Genomic DNA, 18,301 nt, shown 5'->3' with positions numbered 1-18,301 from the left:
TTCTTTATCCACAATAAAAATTATCGACTGGGCCAATGTAAACAATAGCGATAGGAAAAAACATACAGAGTCCTGTGAATTGTTTAAACACGCCTACATCACACACTTGGGATGGTGATTTATAATCCAAATACACGCAACTCGGTGTACCTCTCAGGATCTCTGGAGAGCCGTATTAGTCCTGTCATCTCTTCAACAAATAACGTGAAGTTTTGCAGGCTCAGATTGCAAGGGAACATCATTAAGGTGTAATTGCTGAATGGTTAGCATAGCAGGGCACTGAATTTAACTGCACTTTGAATAAAGGTGTTCATTCTAACAGAGCAGCCTTTGGGAGCATGTTGCCAACCCACAGTGGTGTTAATGACAGGCACTCATTCAATGTTTTTCACTCTCTGGAAGAACTTACGATAATTGTTCTGGTGTCGTGGAAAAGCGAGTTTTTGAAGATGGGCCGAGACAGAGGCCAGCCAGTGGGTCTAAAAACAGATGGGCTCTTCTACTCACAAGTAGTTTTTGTCCTCACAAAAATATCTTTCTACATTGTTATTTTATATATCTAAAATTATATAACAAATATATGCTAATTATTTTGAATAATCAACTAAACTTACAGTAATTTTGAATTATATATATATATATATATATATATATATATATATATATATATATATATATACAGTGGTGTGAAGAAGTGTTGGCCCCCTTCCTGTTTTTTTTTTTTTTTTTTTTTGCATGTTTGTCACACATTAATGTTTCAGATCATCAAACAAATTTAAATATTAATCAAAGATAACACAAGTAAACGCAACATGCCGTTTTTGAATGAAATTTTTTTATTATGAAGGCAAAACAAAATCCAAACCCACATGGCCCTGTGTGAAAAAGTGCTTGCTCCCTAAACCTAATAACTTGTTGGGCCACCCTTAGCAGCACCAACTGCAATCAAGCGTTTGCGATAGCTTGCAATGAGTCTGTTACAGCGCTGTGGAGGAATTTTGGCCCACTCATCTTGGCAGAATTGTTGTAATTCAGCCACATTGGAGGGTTTTCGAGCATGAACCGCCTTTTTAAGGTCATGCCACAGCATCTCAATAGGATTCAGGTCAGGACTTTGACTAGGCCACTCCAAAGTCTTCAAATTTTTTTTTTCAGCCATTCAGAGGTGGATTTGCTGGTGTGTTTTGGATCATTGTCCTGCTGCAGAACCCAAGTTCGCTTCAGCTTGAGGTCACGAACAGATGGCCGGACATTGTCCTTCAGGATTTTTTGGTAAACAGCTGAATTCATGGTTCCATTTATCACAGCAAGTCTTCCAGGTCCTGAAGCAGCAAAACAGCCCCAGACCATCACACTACCACCACCATATTTTACTGTTGGTATGATGCTCTTTTTCTGAAATGCTGCGTTACTTTTACGCCAGATCTAATGGGACACACATCTTTCAAAAAGTTCAACTTTTGTCTCGTCAGTCCACCGAGTATTTTCCTAAAAGTCTTGGGGATCATCAAGATGTTTTCTGGCAAAACTGAGACGAGCCTTTATGTTCTTTTTGCTCAGCAGCGGTTTTCGTCTTGGAACCCTGCCATGCAGGCCATTTTTGCCCAGTCCTGACCTTAACTGAGGCAAGTGAGGCCTGCAGTTCTTTCGATGTTGTTGTGGGGTCTTTTTTGACCACTTGGATGAGTCGTCGCTGCGCTCTTGGGGTAATTTTGGTCGGCCAGCCACTCCTGGGAAGGTTTACCAATGTTCCATGTTTTCACCATTTGTGGATAATGGCTCTCACTGTGGTTCGCTGGAGTCCCAAAGCTTTAGAAATAGCTTTATAACCTTTGCCAGTCTGATAGATCTCAATTACTTTCTTTCTCATTTGTTCCTGAATTTCTTTGGATCTCAACATGCTGTGTAGCTTTTGAGGATCTTTTGGTCTACTTCACTTTGTCAGGCAGGTCCTATTTAAGTGATTTCTTGATTGCGAACAGGTGTGGCAGTAATCAGGCCTGGGTGTGGCTAGAGAAACTGAACTCAGGTGTGATAAACCACAGTTATGTTTGGGGGGGGGGGGGGGGGGGGGCAAACACTTTTTCACACAGGGCCATGTGGGTTTGGATTTTGTTTTCCCTTCATAAAAAAACCCTTCATTTAAAAACTGCACGTTGTGTTTACTTGTGTTATCTTTGATTAATATTTAAATTTGTTTGATCTGAAACATTAAAGTGTGACAAACATGCAAAAAAAATAAAAAATCAGGAAGGGGGCCAACACTTTTTCACACCACTGTATATATATATATATATATATATATATATATATATATATATATATATATATATATATATATATATATATATATATATACTTTTTTTATTCAAATATTAATTTATATATAACTAATAATAAACAATCATTATGCATGATTTATATAATGCAAGATTATTTAATTATAACAAATTTACTATTGTTATAATAACTTTTAATACAATTTTAATTATATTTTTTAATTATAATTTAATTTATTACTATTATACTTTATACCATTACCTATATTAATATCTGGCAAAAAAAATTTATATAATGCTAAATCCTGTGATTTAAAAAAAAAAATGATTAAGTTTCAGTTTTAGCTATATGTGTAGAAGACTGGATCACATACATAACAATATATATGAGTTTCAACTGCAAGTGGACAGTTGGACTGTGCCTTGAAGAAACATTCATACCAAAAAGAAAGTTAATTTCACTGTCAATTCTCAGTGTCAATCAATAATATCTGTCAATCACTGAACAGACAGGTCAGCTTAACAGGGGGTCAAGTTGCTCTACGTCCCGCTTACTCAAAGTGAAACACCATAACCACAGCTGCAACGGAATTCACTTTTCACAAGCTTGGCCTCTTGTCTGCTGGCAAGCTTAATTCTGAAAAATAACACCAAATGCTCTTCCATTCAACATACGGACAGACGGTTATGTCTTCAGAGCATTCTCACTGAGTGACATGAAAAGGTCTAATCACCAGAGAGGTCCTCCAGTGAGCACTATTCAGAAACATTTTTGGCTATGCCATTGACTTTACATGTCCTTGGAGAACCACTGAACCCTTTAATATGATGTAGATAAGGGTTGGCTTGCAGATGTACAATTCGTTCTACCTCCCAAGTCATCACGCCGGTAATGACTGTTCTTCCATATTAGACTCTTGGCACAGCGCGATATAAAGGGATTGATTTACCCATCTGAGCTCTAAAAAGTCTTTATAAGGGTAAGTCTGCATACTTAGGAGTAGTACTTTTTTTGGAACCAATTTTTGAAGGCCTGGAGCAACAAAATAGTGTTGACGCAAAGGATACATCCAACAACAAACTGAAGGCCCTATCTTGCGGCAATTTTACAATAGTGTGGGCCATCTCATGCAAAGTATTCTACTGCCAAAAGGGCAACTTCTGTATCAACATTTTATACATATATATAATGCTTTACAACCTCCACATGATTACAACTTAACCTACAAGCCTGACTCGTCGTAATAGACTTCTCTTGAAGCCCACCAAAATAAGTCTTGTTTTAAGCCTGTAATGAATGGTTGGTCTGTCTGTGTCACTATACGCAGTCACAGAAAAGACGCCAGGGTGTCTCTATTCATTCTATACAATGTAAAAAACAAACAGACGAGCACCAGCTGCACTGCAGATGGGCAGATCTTCGGACTACTCCTATTCATCAACCTTCCTTTCTACTTACTGCAAACTGAATCCACAGACCTTTAGATTCCCTCACAGTTCACTTCACTTTCCACGGAACAGGAGCTGAATTGTCAGCGCACGTAAAGTTCAATCAGATTCACTTTCCATACATAACTCATAGGCCTTTTTTGCACTTAAATTCTTTTAAATGTGCTGTACTGCATGTAATTCCCTTGCTTTTCATTAATTAACTATTTTGTAAGATAAAATCTATGCTTCATCTTGTAGCGCTCAAGAAACCTGGTCATATTTTACAGCTCACATTGAAAGAGAGCCCTTCCTGCTGTTAATCAGATACATGGCTACATGGGGGATACAGCGCAGGTGGAACACTATTACTTACCTCCTAGTCAACACCTGCTCTGTTCTTCTAACCACTCGTCCTCTTCTGCTTTTCCCATCATTTCCTCTCGTCCTCTTTTTCTGAATATAAGAGGCCCATAAGTGAAGCTCCAGCTGGATGTATACAAGACGTCTTCTGTCTGCATATATAAGTCTCTGGTTGCTCTCAAAGATTCATTGGCTCCCCTTTATGAACTGATCTTTTGCCCTCTATAATTCACTGCAGATTCACAATATTCACTCATGGGTTTTGTAAATGAGGCATCTAATTGCAAACAGCACTGACCATATTTGCAAACACGCTCAAATGACTTGGATGAATTTACACTTACTCATACAAAGCAGCTCAAAAAATAATACACTTATGTAGATGAGGTGCTAATAGTAGCCTACATGATACATAAGTCACCATATTACTGTATTCATCAGTAAGTTTGCACTGCAATGTATTTGAATTTTATGACCAAATTTGAACCGTCAAAGAAAAAATTGCATATGCTTAGTCAGAAGAAACAAGTAGTTTAAGAATAAAGTGCATAATATAAGAAAACAAGTTTGCAATATCAAGCAGAAAAAAAGCTGTTTTGTACAGCTAAAAACTGGAGGCGTTTGACACGGAAGCCTTGAACATCACAAGGGCCATTCCACCGAATGGGTGCCATTTGCTTCCAAAACTCTTCAAATTTTTTTTTAATTTTCTATCTTTTTTAAAGATTGAATCTTTTTTAAAGACTGAAAATTCTAAATCTGTACTGGTCCATTTCAGGTAACTTTATTCAATTTTTTACACAATTTTTAAGTGGAAGATGGATGCATTTTGCTCAGTCCTGTTACCAAAACTCTAATGTCTTTTAAAAAGCATGTTTAAAAATATGTCAGCAAATTCCTTCATTTCTCCCTCAGGCAGGTGTTTATTTTAAAGAAATTGTTGGTTTCAAGGTCAAAAAATATTATTTTTATCATAAAAAAATCACTGATTATCTAAACAAGGTGTATTTTTCTAAAGTACACAAACCAATTTTTTCATTTTAAAGGCGACTCTAACCTCAAGCTTATCGATTTTCTATGATGCAATTTATTAAACAATGGGATCAATTATGGACCAAACTTAATAAAAATAAATAGTGGTTTAACTTTATTTTTTAAAGAAAAAACTATTTAGTAACAGGAATGAAATGGGTAACAAGAAGGAGTATCCATTATATTAGTATACAGGTTTGACTACACATATGAGGTATTAATGCCCGCATATACTGAAAGTGTTAAACAATGACTAGTGAGCTGACCTCACTGCTAAAAAAAGGCCAAATCATGTTTCTATTTGTCTGCAGAGGTTTTTGTTTAGGGGTAGAGGACAGGTTATTAGATAAAATATAAATAACGAAAAAATTATAAATATTAAATATTAAAGTAAAATTGATATTAACAATAATAAACTTAACAAACAATATATTTTCAGTTTTTCTGTGGATTTTGATTTCTCACAGCGCAGCTCACACTCATGCCATTCCATATATGAGTCTAATACATAATTGCCACAGGACAGAAATTTCAAGTACATTTTCTGTCATACTTGCAGGAATATAATATAAAATGCAGGAACAACCGTAGGTTTTCTCTGAGAAAAAGATGCATTTTCAAATTTATCTAGATTAGTATGGATGTAGCCTAATATTTACATGAATAAATCTGATGACACTACTCACTCCTGTTACTTTTACTCAGTTACTATATATAAGTATAGGATATATAAGTATATGAGTAACAGGACTGAAAGTAACAGGATTGAGATTTTAGGATAAAATCAGCAAATACATATAATCTAGCCACATGGAGTAATGCTAATTTTATGAGAATACTCAGCAAATTATAGTGATTCACCAAAGATTTGTATTTTTAAAATAAACAAGTAACTTCTAAAAAATAATTTAGGTAACAGGACAGTATATTTATAATGACGCACTCAGCCACCGTTACAATATCATCAAATATACAGAAAAGAAAATAAGACCACATGCTTCCGATCATTTCATTGCTTCCAGAAGCTCCAGATGTTGCAATATTATGTTCAAAACGTGTCTTGTGGAATTTCCCCAGTTTTTTTAGAGGGGGGGATGTGTTAGGGTAAATGGACTGAGTGAAAACCTGGGGACACGACTAAAATGTGTAATTTATCCAAAATATTATAAATTTATTTTGAAATAAAGGCCTCTTTGGACCGGCGGTCGAAGGGTTTGCTGAATGCTTCACTGAGGCACAGAAGTCGTCCCAGGCCATGCGGCACTTCCTGCCCAATCGCTCCAGCTCCGTAGCTGCTTCCAGTCGCCCTAAGCCTATGCCAACTCAGCAGCCAGCGAAGCCTGCCGCCCCCACAGCTCAGCCTGCCAAGACGCAGCAGACGCGAGGGCGATCCTATAGCGCCAGGGCCCCCGACCTAGGATAGCGTTGGTCCCAGCACCTCAGGTGTCTTCCTGATCTGCAGAACAGGAAGAGGAGGGGGCCAAGTCTCGCCACGGCCGGACCACCCCCCAAACAGCCTCTCTGGAGCCTCTTATCACTCCGTTCAGCACCGGGTGCGGAGGGAGATGTGTTTGTTGCGAATATGGGGCCCGTACAAGCGCCCAAGCAACCGCCCGCTATTATAGTGGGAAAAATAAAACATAAACTTTCTCAAAAAGAGAACAAACTTCCTCTTCCATGTCTTCAGGGATGAAGACGGGACCTCCTGTCTCAAGCAAACGGGACAATTTGGCACCCTCGGCCTGATCTGTGGGCCCTGCACCTTTGGCCGCTTGACGGGAGTCGGCGAGCTTCTCAGAGAGCGTGCTGAATACCATTTCTGAGGCTAGAGCATCGTCTATGAGACGCCTCTATGCCCTTAAATGGTCCGTGTTCTCCATGTGGTGCCTAGACCGTGGTGAAAACCCGTCTACCTCTGACTTATCGGTGGTTCTGTCCTTCCTGCAAGAATTGCTGGATAAAGGACGTTTCCCGTCCACACTCAAGGTCTATGTAGCAGCTATAGCGGCCTCACACGCTCCTATAGCAGGCCAATCGCTGGGCAGGAACACTTCAGTTGTCCGCTTTTTGAGGGGTGCCAAGAGGCTGAATCCGCCTCGGCCCCTCACAATCCCTACATGGGACTTGCCCACAGTGTTGAGGGCCCTGAAGGGCCCTCCCTTCTAGTCGCTATAGTCCACTACCCTTCGGTCACTGTCGCTAAAGACTAATCTGCTCTTAGCACTAGCATCGATCAAGCGAGTAGGAGACCTGCAGGCGCTCTCCATTAGCCCTGCCTGCCTGGAATTCGGGCCTAACAACTCCAAGGTCGCCCTGAAACCAAGGTAAGGTCATGTGCCCAAAGTGCTTTCCACTCCACTCAGAGCTCAGGTCATCACGCTCTCCGTGCTTCCTCCCTCTGATTAGGGCCGAGAGCTATCCTTGCTCTGCCCTGTCAGAGCCTTGAGAATCTACTTTGAGCGTTTCGCCCCCTTTAGGAGGTCGAAACAACTCTTTGTTAGCTTCGGTAACCGCACCAGAGGATGTCCGGTTATGAAGCAGAGGCTCTCGAGATGGATAGTGGATGCCGTTACACTACGCTAGCGTACTTGTCCTTGGGCCTACAATGCTCCATCGGAGTACGAGCCCATTCCACAAGAGGCATCGCCTCATCATGGGTGTGGTCTAGTGGTGTGTCTATTACAGAGATCTGTGCGGCGGCCGGCTGAGCCTCGCCGTCCACATTTTCTAGGTTTTATAACCTGGACGTACCGGCCTTACAGGCCAGGGTCCTCTCTGTTTATTGGCACATTTTATGCATGGGAACTTTCTGACGGAGAACCCTTGACCGCATGGCGCTCAAGCTCTCTGATTGGTTACTTGTATGTTTCGGCCCAGGGTGTCGAAATGAAGAAGTTCTGGAATGATTATTCAGGCCTGACGTGACCTCTTTGAGTTTAGCCTGCTTTAGCCTTGGAGTTATTGTTATGCTTCCCTTGAGCATTGATGCTTGAGGAGGTATAAATCGAGTCGTTCCTCTATCAGCACGGCATGATTGAACTGTGTTCCCATAGTGTCTTTAGACAAGATACAGTACGAAGTGGAGTATCGACAGGGAATGTACTCGGTTACTGTCGTAACCTTGGTTCCCTGAGATACGGAATGAGTTCTGCGTAATTGCCGTGCTGGATAGCTGCACGACTCAATTGTCGCTTCAGTCGAAGAAACCTGAGTTCCTATGGTGAAATGGCTGCTTATATAGCCAGATGGGTTGCCATAGGCTTGTGCAGTTCCGCTGCCGAGCCATTGGTTCGTTTTTAACACACTGCACAAACCAATGGCCGTGCAGTTTCACTGCGTGATTGAATAAGGCTTCAGTCAGAAGGAAAAAAGGCTTTTCCCATAGCATCTTTAGACAAGACGCAGTACTTGTTCCGTATCTTAGGGAACTGAGGTTATAATAGTAACCGAGTATGTTATATTCATATGCACATGTCTGTGAAACCTTCTGCTCTAATGAGAAATAGACATGTTGTATGAAATTAAGAGATTTTCTCAAGCCTGAAGTATTTTGGATTCTGAATTCTGCAAAACAAACTGGTTTGGTGCTTTGATTTGTGATTTCTATTTGCATTATCAACATTTTCAATGTAATTCTGTGGAACCGCTTTAGGAGAACATTGACAAGTTAGTTCTGTAATACATTGTGTGCTATTTTTACATTTGTTACAAGAAAGTTATGTCTACACTGTACTGTGAACCCAAGAGTTGGTGGATTTACAAGGTGGCTGTGAGATCATTTCCACACTTTCCACAACTCTTATAAATCACTGGCTTTCTCCACAGTTCCAAATGACTTTACCACGACGATACACCCACTCTAGAGCTTTACGCAGAAATGAAAGTCACTGTCTTCTTGAACTCTCCATCTCAGTGACAATAGCAGCGGCTCTGGACGTGTTATAAAACTGAAAGAAGAGCTCGGTTAGGGCTTATATTAAGTCTTAAAGTATGTTCAAATTTACGCACATTTGAAACCAAATTTGGTTTCAGTTGCATCATCAGTGACTGGATTATGTCAGATACCAACCACATCCTCCACCAGTTTCCTTCTGCAAGTGCACTAAATCAGACCTCATTAAAAGGAATTGCTTCATGTCAGCGGGTTGCTATTGTCAATAAATGGAGTTTCACAGAATAGCTATTTTATAGTCACACTGTAGATTAAAAAAAATGCTGCAGTATTTGCACAAACCAAAATAATAAATAAAGATATATAATATAGGATTGCCAAAAACTACAAAATAATACAATTAATGTCAGGGATTTCATTCCACCAACACATTATGTCTACTATGAGGCAACAGTGGCATTGTTGGTCTTTACTAATTGAAAACATTTGGAGAACATGAAGAAAACAGAAGCAATAATGAAATCCAGATGGGTCCTTATTATCGCAAAATCACATCAGCAAGGGGAAGAGTGTTTCATTTCCAACACAAAAAAGTAGCTTCTCAGCAAAGAGTGAGTGTTCAATTAATAATAATAGGGAACATCCCTCCTGATGTGAAATTACCACTCATTTGTGGTTTAGCACTTTACCAAAAGTTAAAGACAGCTCAAGCGACGGCTGCTATATAGTTCACAATACCAACAAGGCCTGGAACATGCAAACTTGCTAATTGTGTTTTCGCACAAATGTTTGGCTTTGAAGGCTTTCCTCCTCTTTTGTGAGGTCAAAAGGCTTTCCATGCTGTCACAGGAGCCCATGTGAGAGGCGGTATTTACTCTGCAGTAAAAGCAGAGTGGGAACACTCTGCCACGTGTGACATGGCTTTGGCTGAAAAGTCTCTGTTTTTGTTTCTCCTACTAAAATTTATCATCCACAGAATGGCCGCAATGACATCTGGAAACCTCAGGATGTGTACAGATCAAGTGCAGGAAAAAAGGCTGAGATGTGCTGACATACTTCATAGGATTCAATATGCCACTGTAGTTCTTTGTTATTAAATTGGCTACAGGTATGAATAGAAAATGTATTGGAATTTAACATTTTCCGATCCTGATTCTGGCTCATAAGAGTGATTATTTCTGTAATCGGATTGTTAGTGCAGTTCACAACTATTTGACATTTTGGTCAATTGGTGGCTAATTCATATGAATTGGTACCATCTCATTTGTACACTTTCGTACTATCTGCTTATGCCCCATTGACGGTTAAGCAGTGTTGCGGTGCCATTGAAAGTAGTGCGTGGTCCACCGCAGTGCATGGTTATTTTAGCATGGATTATGTCTGCGAAAAACATGGTTCTAAGTTTCCAACCTGAATATGATGTTTTGAATATGATAAATTATAGTTTAAGACACATGAAATATAATTATATAGTGTTTTTATTTGTAAAAATGGGTATAGGAAGAGCAATACATTTCTGATACATCTCATAACTATAGCTTATAATTTCAGCTTTCCATTAAAGTACAAGATTAATAATTTATAATGTAATACAGCAATATAATAGTTTGATCACCTTTTCACACAGCCTGTGGAAAATTAATGCAAATAAATACGACTATAGATGAAATGGGACGATTTAACCATTTTAAAAGCTCTGATGTGCTCGGATAGTCTACAGTATAATAAACATAACTCTTAAGACATTAGTGTGCTGAAAATTATTGTGCTGTTGCTTTGCATCAAGCTAAACAGTGAGAAGTACCACAGCATCACAGAATATTGGTCCATTAGCATTTCCAACCCAATCACACATTTGTAGTTTAATATTGTGAGACCGATGTCTTCAGATGGTTTACTGCAAGCGTTCTTTCTTCATTACATGTGTAAGCAGATACATGCTCTGCTGTCCAAAGTCAAATCCTGGTTTCCAAGTGATTATGCCTGCTGGCAGACACTCATAAGCTATACCTACAGATAAGAAGGCTGTGGTTTGTAATCTCATAGCATCAATCCTATTTCTTTGGGTTAATTCCTCTTGCTCTGACCTAATGTCAACTAAGAGGTAAAACAGCTTGTTTTAATCAAGAAGAGTGCAGATAAAGAAAGATGGTAAACGGTAAACTGCCCAAATAGAGAAATTAAAAGGCACTTTGCTAAAAGTATCTGTCTAGCAGCTGGTTCTTCTGAGAGTGTAAAAAGCATTTTTTTAAATGAAGATGGCCTCTCTCGCAGCTACTAAAATCAGATGCTGCAATACTGTCAAAATCAAACCTGTGCAATACTATAAGAAAATCACGTAATTGGACATACGTCTGAACAAAATAAGTTAAATTAATTTTAATTAATAATTAATATGCATAACTTTTGTATTTAAAAAATGTGTTCAAGGCAAAATGACTAAGAGTCCAAAAAGGCTATGAAATCAGTGTTTTTAAGCCAAAATGGTACAAAAATATATATCAGATCACACAAGGACATTGCACAGTTAATGAAAATATCTACCATATTTCCAATGATATATTCAATTTTCGAGTAATAGAAGTGGTCGTACTATATCAGACACACAATCAACACATCACCATGCCTGCCACTCAAAAACACATATATTGTTGCCTTTCTGAGGAAACACTTGTTTTAAGGACTGTAAGGATTTGTTCATGAAGAGGTTTTAGTTTGCCAGTGGTGATCATGAAGTAGTGAGATGCTTTGTAACACTTCCAGCCAGACTTTGTAACAAAAGAGGTATTGTTCCTGAAATCAGAGAAAACAATGGCAAAACCTGTCCAAAGGATTTATATGACTGTACTGTATTTTGAGAAGACGGATAATGCAAAAATAATGAATAAGCAAACAAACAAACAGTGGCTGAGAAATGATGTGCACTAGTCAATTTCCAATCATTGATTTATTTATTCACCCGAAGGAAGCATGTCCTGATATACTCACCCTGGTCTGAATCATGCCGTGCCGCTGGAGTCTCATCTCCTTTACTATGCCACTTACGTTAATCTATGGCAGCAAACAGAAGTACATACATTCAGCTGCTCGTAATGTTACACTGTGTATTTAAATGAGAATTCTGCCATTACTTATAAACACAAATTTGCACTTTTGGGTGACCTATTGCTTTAAGTATTGCTATACTTGTTTAAAAAACTCACACTTAGGTCTTTCTCAATGAGACTCAGGATGACGTCAGTGCAGATGAGAACTCCAGATCGGCCAATGCCTGCACTGCAGTGGACTACGATCGCCCCTTTAGCGTGAACAGCCCTCATGTAGCGCATGAAGCGTACCAGTTGCTCGGAGGAGTGTGGCGTGCCATGGTCAGGCCATGTGGTGAACTTTAGATGCTTCACAAAGTGAATGTCTCCACTCTGGAAAGGTGCACAATTCAATAATGAGTTTTGAATACAAAGCTGTATAACAAATCAATAATTGAGATTTTGGGAGATAGGACATTTTGAAGATACACTGCGAAAACGATGTTTAATCAGTATTTTTGTCTTGTTTCCAATAAAAATATTGAAACATTATTAAAACATGTTAAATTTAAAAATAAAACATTTTCAAAGATTAATTCTGCCATCAGAGTTCAAATAGCTGATAGAAACATCACAAAATCCATAAGTAATCCACATAACTCCAGTCCATCAATTCATGTCTTGTGAAGCAAAAAGCTGTGCGTTTACAAGAAACAAATCCATCATTAAGGTTTTTTAACTTAAACCATCACTTCTGGCCAAAATACTGGCCAATAACACATAACAACACTTCCCCATATGAAAAAGTCCTTCCCCGTTGTCCCTTTTTTTCCCACTTGTGAATGGTTCTTGATCTGTGCATATTTCTCACCTGATTCAAACGAGACAACTTCTTCAGAGAAAACACTATTTTGGAGAAAATAATTTTTAAGCAACATTTTGAAATTAAAAACGTCTTGAGGAATTTATTACAAACACAGCTTTTCACGTCACAAGATGTTAACTGATGGACTGGAATCGAATACTTGTGGATTACTGTGAAGTTTTTATCAGCTGTTTGAACTATCATTCTGACGGCACCCATTCACTGCAGAGGATCCACTGGTGAGCAAGAGAGGTTATGCTACATTTCTCCAAATCTGTTCCAATAAAGAAACCCATCTACATCTTGGATGGCCTGAGGGTGAGTAAATTGTCTGAAAATGTTGTTATTTTTGGGTGAACTATTCCTTTAGGGATGTTGAAAACATAGTCTGACTGTGATGTTTAAAAGGTGGCTTTTAAACTGAAAAGGTTACAATAAGAACATTTCCATCAGGTACATGCTCCTAACCTCTTTTTCCACCATCTTGATGACCTTAATGTGGAAATAGCCAAGCATCTGGTAGTTATCCAGGTGGAGATGGTAACGGCTGGTTTCTTTGGGAACATCGAGCTTCTCGGGCCAGTACTTGTGGCATTTTACCCGGCCACGTTCCACCTCCTGAGTCATCATGGCGATAACATCAGACTTGTTCTCCCACACCATCTGCCAGAAGTTATCCTGAGTGCCAGGCAAAGGGCCCTGAGCGGAGATGTAGAAGAGCTCCTCCGTGCCCACCTTCATACGAATATAGCTGGCATTGATGTAGCCCTCTTTCTCTCCGACAGGAACACGCGTCTTATCATCTGATTGTTCAAACAGTTGAGATAAACAGGGAGTGTAGATTGTGATCAATTAATCTTCATACACAGTTTGAAAAACTGAGCAATTTCTTCTGCTGTAATGATAAATATATGTTCCTCAGCCAAGATTTTAGTACATTTGATCTTAAACAAGCATGCATGTTATTTGGCCATAATATAAGATAAGAAAACATCAGTTAAACTCTTTATGACGGCTCAATTCCCACAGGGCAACTAAAGCATCGAGTGCTCATTATAAAAACCAGAAGGTATACAGTTTTTCTCTTTTCAGATTCATTTAAAATTCATGCATAAGCAAACAAACAAAACACATGTGTATTTACTTTCAAATGTATGTTTCCCAAACCACAAACAAATTTTTATTTGAAACGCAGGTAGGAGATTTATACGAGGCCTCAGCATTCCTTTAATGAGGTGATTGCTGTTGTTGGCTTCGGTAGCCAACAGTGTTATTAATCTGCAAACCAAGAATGCAGTGTTTTTGGTTTCCCCATAGAGGAGGAACAAATTGTGCCGAGGTACAACAAATAGCTCAAAATAAATGAAACAAGCTCTCAAGGTCATGCTGGCTGGAAAGCCTGGAGGAGTGAACACAGGGGAAAACGGTGAGAAGAATATTTTAGAGTATTCTCATGGTAGTGTGTTGGTTTGTGTAGCCCACTGATACTTGAAACTTTACCTGGCATTTTTTAAATTGCAACATTTATACTCTGAAATTAAATCAACAATTTTTTTTGTAACTAAAATCACAAAAAAGCACATTGTTTGATTTTTCTGTTTATTTCAGTAAAAATAATAACATTACTTAAGAAAATTATTACTTCAAACTTAGAAAAGCAGACAACCAATATTGTTTAACATTTTGGGGTCAGATTTGTTTTTTAAGAAGAATTTAATACATTGAACTAATCAAAATTGACAGGGAAGACTTTTACATCATTACAAAAACATTCAATTTCATATTAATGCTATTATTTTTCACTTTCTATTCTATAAAAAATAAAATCACAGTTTCCACAAAAATATTAAGCAGCCAAAAGTATTAAGACACTGAAGACTGGAGTAATAGCTTTAGAAAAGTCAGCTTTGCCATCACAGGAATAAATTACATTAAAAAAAAAAATTATACTATAAAACAATAATTTTTAATTGCAATAATATTTATATTACTGTTTTAATGTATTTTTAAATATATAAAAAAATCTTATGACCCCAAACTTCTGAACATTAGTGTAAACGTATACAAATACATAAAATAATATAATATAATATTTTTTTTATCTTCCTTTTAACATCATCTTTCCATATCAGTCAGGCTCTGGTAAGTTTTAAATATTTAAGTAACTTCTGATATTTTGTCAACAACAACAAAAAAATTTGTATGAGAGTTTTTGCTAATTTTAGGTAGGTCTTATTTGTTAATAGCTTGTTTTGTCATGTTAATCAAAAATCAGTAAGCGATATATAGTGAGTGCTGAAGGGATTGCTGTTATAACACTTTAAAGGGGGCTGCTTGCGAAAACATGTTCAACAGCTCGGAAGAGGAAAAGGGCTGAAAAATTAAACAGAGTGAAGGAGATAAACAAGGGGGGCATATGTGAGAGGAAGCGTATGTCACTGGGAGTAGGTAAATTCGTGCGGAGCGGCCTCCACAATGGGTGGCATCAGGCTTCCTGGAGAAGGTTGCGGCCCTTGAACTGCCTCCAGCAATAACAGTGGTTAAGTCCCAGGGGCCTCACACTTTTCAATCCCGGGCGCTTTATTCGGGGAACAGAAGCCCAGTGAGCTGCCGTGATAATAAACAAACACTCCGGGCCAGGCTAGGGCCAGTCTGCCTCCCGCCAGCACATGAAGCGCCGTATTGTGCCTATTCTGTACAGAGACTCCCTCTCTTCAATACAACTACCGCCTGCTCTCTGCATACTCGTTCTGACCCCGCACATGAATGGATGTTTCCCATTAACAGTGAAAGCAGATCTATGAGTCATACATCTCCTGTTTGACTTTACATTTGCAGCCTTCTGTGTTTTGTTTTAAACTGAGGGCAAACAACGTCTCATGTAGCCTCTGACCTGCTTACACTTCACACCAGCAAAAACTGAATCAGTACTAACAGGATAACTGTGGCTGCAGTGTGAAAATGGCACCACATGGGTGAGGAGGTCCGGAAAGCCGCAAAGAGGTGGTGGATAGAGTGTGAAATGCAGTGTCAAATAGACGTCTACACTGGCAATGTAATCTAATACCCGGCACTGGTAGAGACCTGGGAGTAAATAACCAGGGATTGGTTACATTTCATTTAATTGCCGTGTCATGTGTTCCACTGTTTACAGGTAAATGTATACAGGAGTCAGTCCTCTCCTCACATTCGCTGTTGTCTAAAACTGAACAAATGTTCTTTGCTCTGCAATAGTTAATCCAGTATTTCTCATTAGTAGTGAGACAAATTATTTAAATGTAATAAATAATATATTAAAATTTTGTAATAAATAGAAGGTTAAGTTGGAGACTCAGATTCATTTCAATCTAATAAGTCATGCAACTACTATTGTATGTACAGTATATCCTGTGAACAGTGCAGGAAAATATGGATATTATTTTATTTACAGTGATTTTTACCATTTCACTGTAAAATCTGCATCCATTTTTTTTTTATTCTAAGAAATTAGAGTTTCCTGGCAATGTACAGTGTGTGGTCCATATGGTTGCAAAATGGTGTGAAAATGTACACCCAAAAATCTGTTTTATGAGAACTGAGGCTTACAAACTGTAAAACGGCAATAAAAATTCTAACTAAAGCTGGGTTTGTGGTGGATTATGGGAGAAGCAGAGGAACTTACAGGGCAGGATATCTCTGTATCTGTTTTTCTCCCGGTTTTCAGGTGCTTTTCCAACCAGGCAGTTGTCTGAAGGTTTCAAATGCTCTAAAGCCTATTTAAAAAAGAGTCATACATGTTCTCTCATCAGCACACTTGAATTATCATTCTTTAAATAAAATACTTTAATGTGCATTGCAGACACTATATTAGTATTAAAGAGAGAAACGAACTACAGGAAAATAAATGTGCATGGATGAGTCTGCTTGTATCAATAAGCAATATAGTTGTTTGTATTGATGTCAACAACAGGAACTTACCATAAACTCTTTGATCAAATCTTGCTTTTCTAACTGTTCAAGGGCCTGGATGAGAGCTTTGACCCTGGAGCCAGAGTACTGCCCATTCTTAGACGGAGATATCACTGCAAACCTAACAAGCTCCTCTTCTGACACAATTGGTCGACCTTAATGTAATAAAAGTCCTTTTCAGGTGATTTCAGGATCTACACAAGATGTCTAGAATACTTTAGAATTACATTACTTAGATGGTGAAAAATATGAGATCTGAAAATAATGTAATTTAATTTACCTGTATTAGGAACAGTCTCGGGAAGCGATGGCTGAGAAGCATTGTCGTCATCATCACCATCCTCTTCTTCATCGCTGCTCCAGCCGTCTGACTGGCTATGCTCTGTTTTCATGCCAGATTTTTCTAGATGCTGCCTCTGGGGGTCTGTCCTGAAGGGGGTACGGGGCAGGAATGAGCAGAGACCTTGACCACATTGCTACGTTCCGGGACCTGTTATCATGCAAGGCTGATTTTCCTGCGATTTTTCCACCTAAAATGTAAAAAAGCTGCTAATTGCAAGTGCTACGTACTATAACAAGTGTGGCGTGCAGGCCAGCCTAACTAGAAGCCAAAGCTGTGATTATTGGGCCTGTATTTCATTAATGACTCTTTAGTGCCTCCCTGTGGCGATTCCTTTTGAACAAACAAACAAAACAAAAGCGCAATGAAATTCAGTCCTTATGACCTGGTTTATGAGCAGCCACAACATGTTGCAGACTTATGAATAAACTGACACTTTTTTGGGGTTTTAGTCAATTCAGAACAAACTTTGAGGTCTCATACTGTACAATACACTTGCAGCACTCTTGAAGCCAAATGTAATATAGCAGCAGCACCAACAAAAATGTGAGAAAAAATATGGGAATTCAGTGACACTCACCTTTCCTGTAGCATGTCTGTTACTCCCAGAGATGGACAACACCTCTGACAGGTAGGTGTACAGTTTCGACTTTCCTACAGGCAAGAGATAGACAGAAAAAGGAGAAAGAGAAAGAAAGAGGAGACAGGTGATGAGTTAACTCTGCTCGGGACACCCTTACTGCCATCTGAGTTTCAGCGGTTTCCTCTCAGAGAAACTGGAGGCGGTGCTAATTAATTTCATGGTGAACCTTTCCAGGTGCTGGAATTTGTCACTTATTAGATAGCTCTTTGTCTACTAATCTGTTCTGGGAAGGGCTTTCAATTCACTGGAGAAAGTCGTCATCTCAGTGCTGTAATATACAAGTTCAATCTAAAAGGAAAAAAAAAATTATACCTGCTCACATTCCCCTCCAAGACCAGGACATTCTGAGGTCTGGAAAGACACATGATCTGCCTGTGTTTCTGTTCGAACTGTAATATCTGCAAATTAAGTATTACAGCAGGAGACGGCAATTAAAACAATGGAACCAATATCTCAGTTTCTAACAAGTGTCAGTACTAGTGTTT

The 18,301-nt window shown here is 38.8% G+C and overlaps 1 protein-coding gene across 1 annotated transcript in view; it reads right to left on the bottom strand.

The window, feature by feature from the left end:
* Positions 1–10,455: 10,455 nt before the first annotated feature.
* The window catches only part of LOC306882755 (FERM and PDZ domain-containing protein 2-like), a gene marked incomplete at its 5' end in the record, with an annotated part of 30,535 nt that continues 22,689 nt past the window's right edge, over positions 10,456–18,301 (bottom strand). The window contains 9 exons of the mRNA XM_079437620.1: positions 10,456–11,787; positions 11,983–12,045; positions 12,198–12,413; positions 13,354–13,688; positions 16,547–16,637; positions 16,843–16,988; positions 17,114–17,262; positions 17,754–17,827; positions 18,129–18,214. Of these exons, the coding sequence (XP_079293746.1) occupies positions 11,692–11,787; positions 11,983–12,045; positions 12,198–12,413; positions 13,354–13,688; positions 16,547–16,637; positions 16,843–16,988; positions 17,114–17,262; positions 17,754–17,827; positions 18,129–18,214 (1,256 nt within the window). The 3' untranslated portion in view covers positions 10,456–11,691. The remainder of the gene's footprint in view (positions 11,788–11,982; positions 12,046–12,197; positions 12,414–13,353; positions 13,689–16,546; positions 16,638–16,842; positions 16,989–17,113; positions 17,263–17,753; positions 17,828–18,128; positions 18,215–18,301) is intronic.

The sequence above is a fragment of the Barbus barbus genome (genome assembly GCF_936440315.1).
Source record: "Barbus barbus genome assembly, chromosome: 16".
In the NCBI taxonomy this organism is placed as follows: Eukaryota; Metazoa; Chordata; class Actinopteri; order Cypriniformes; family Cyprinidae; genus Barbus; species Barbus barbus.
The sequence above is the reverse complement of the archived record's forward strand: the minus strand, read 5'-3'. Positions and strand labels throughout refer to the sequence as shown.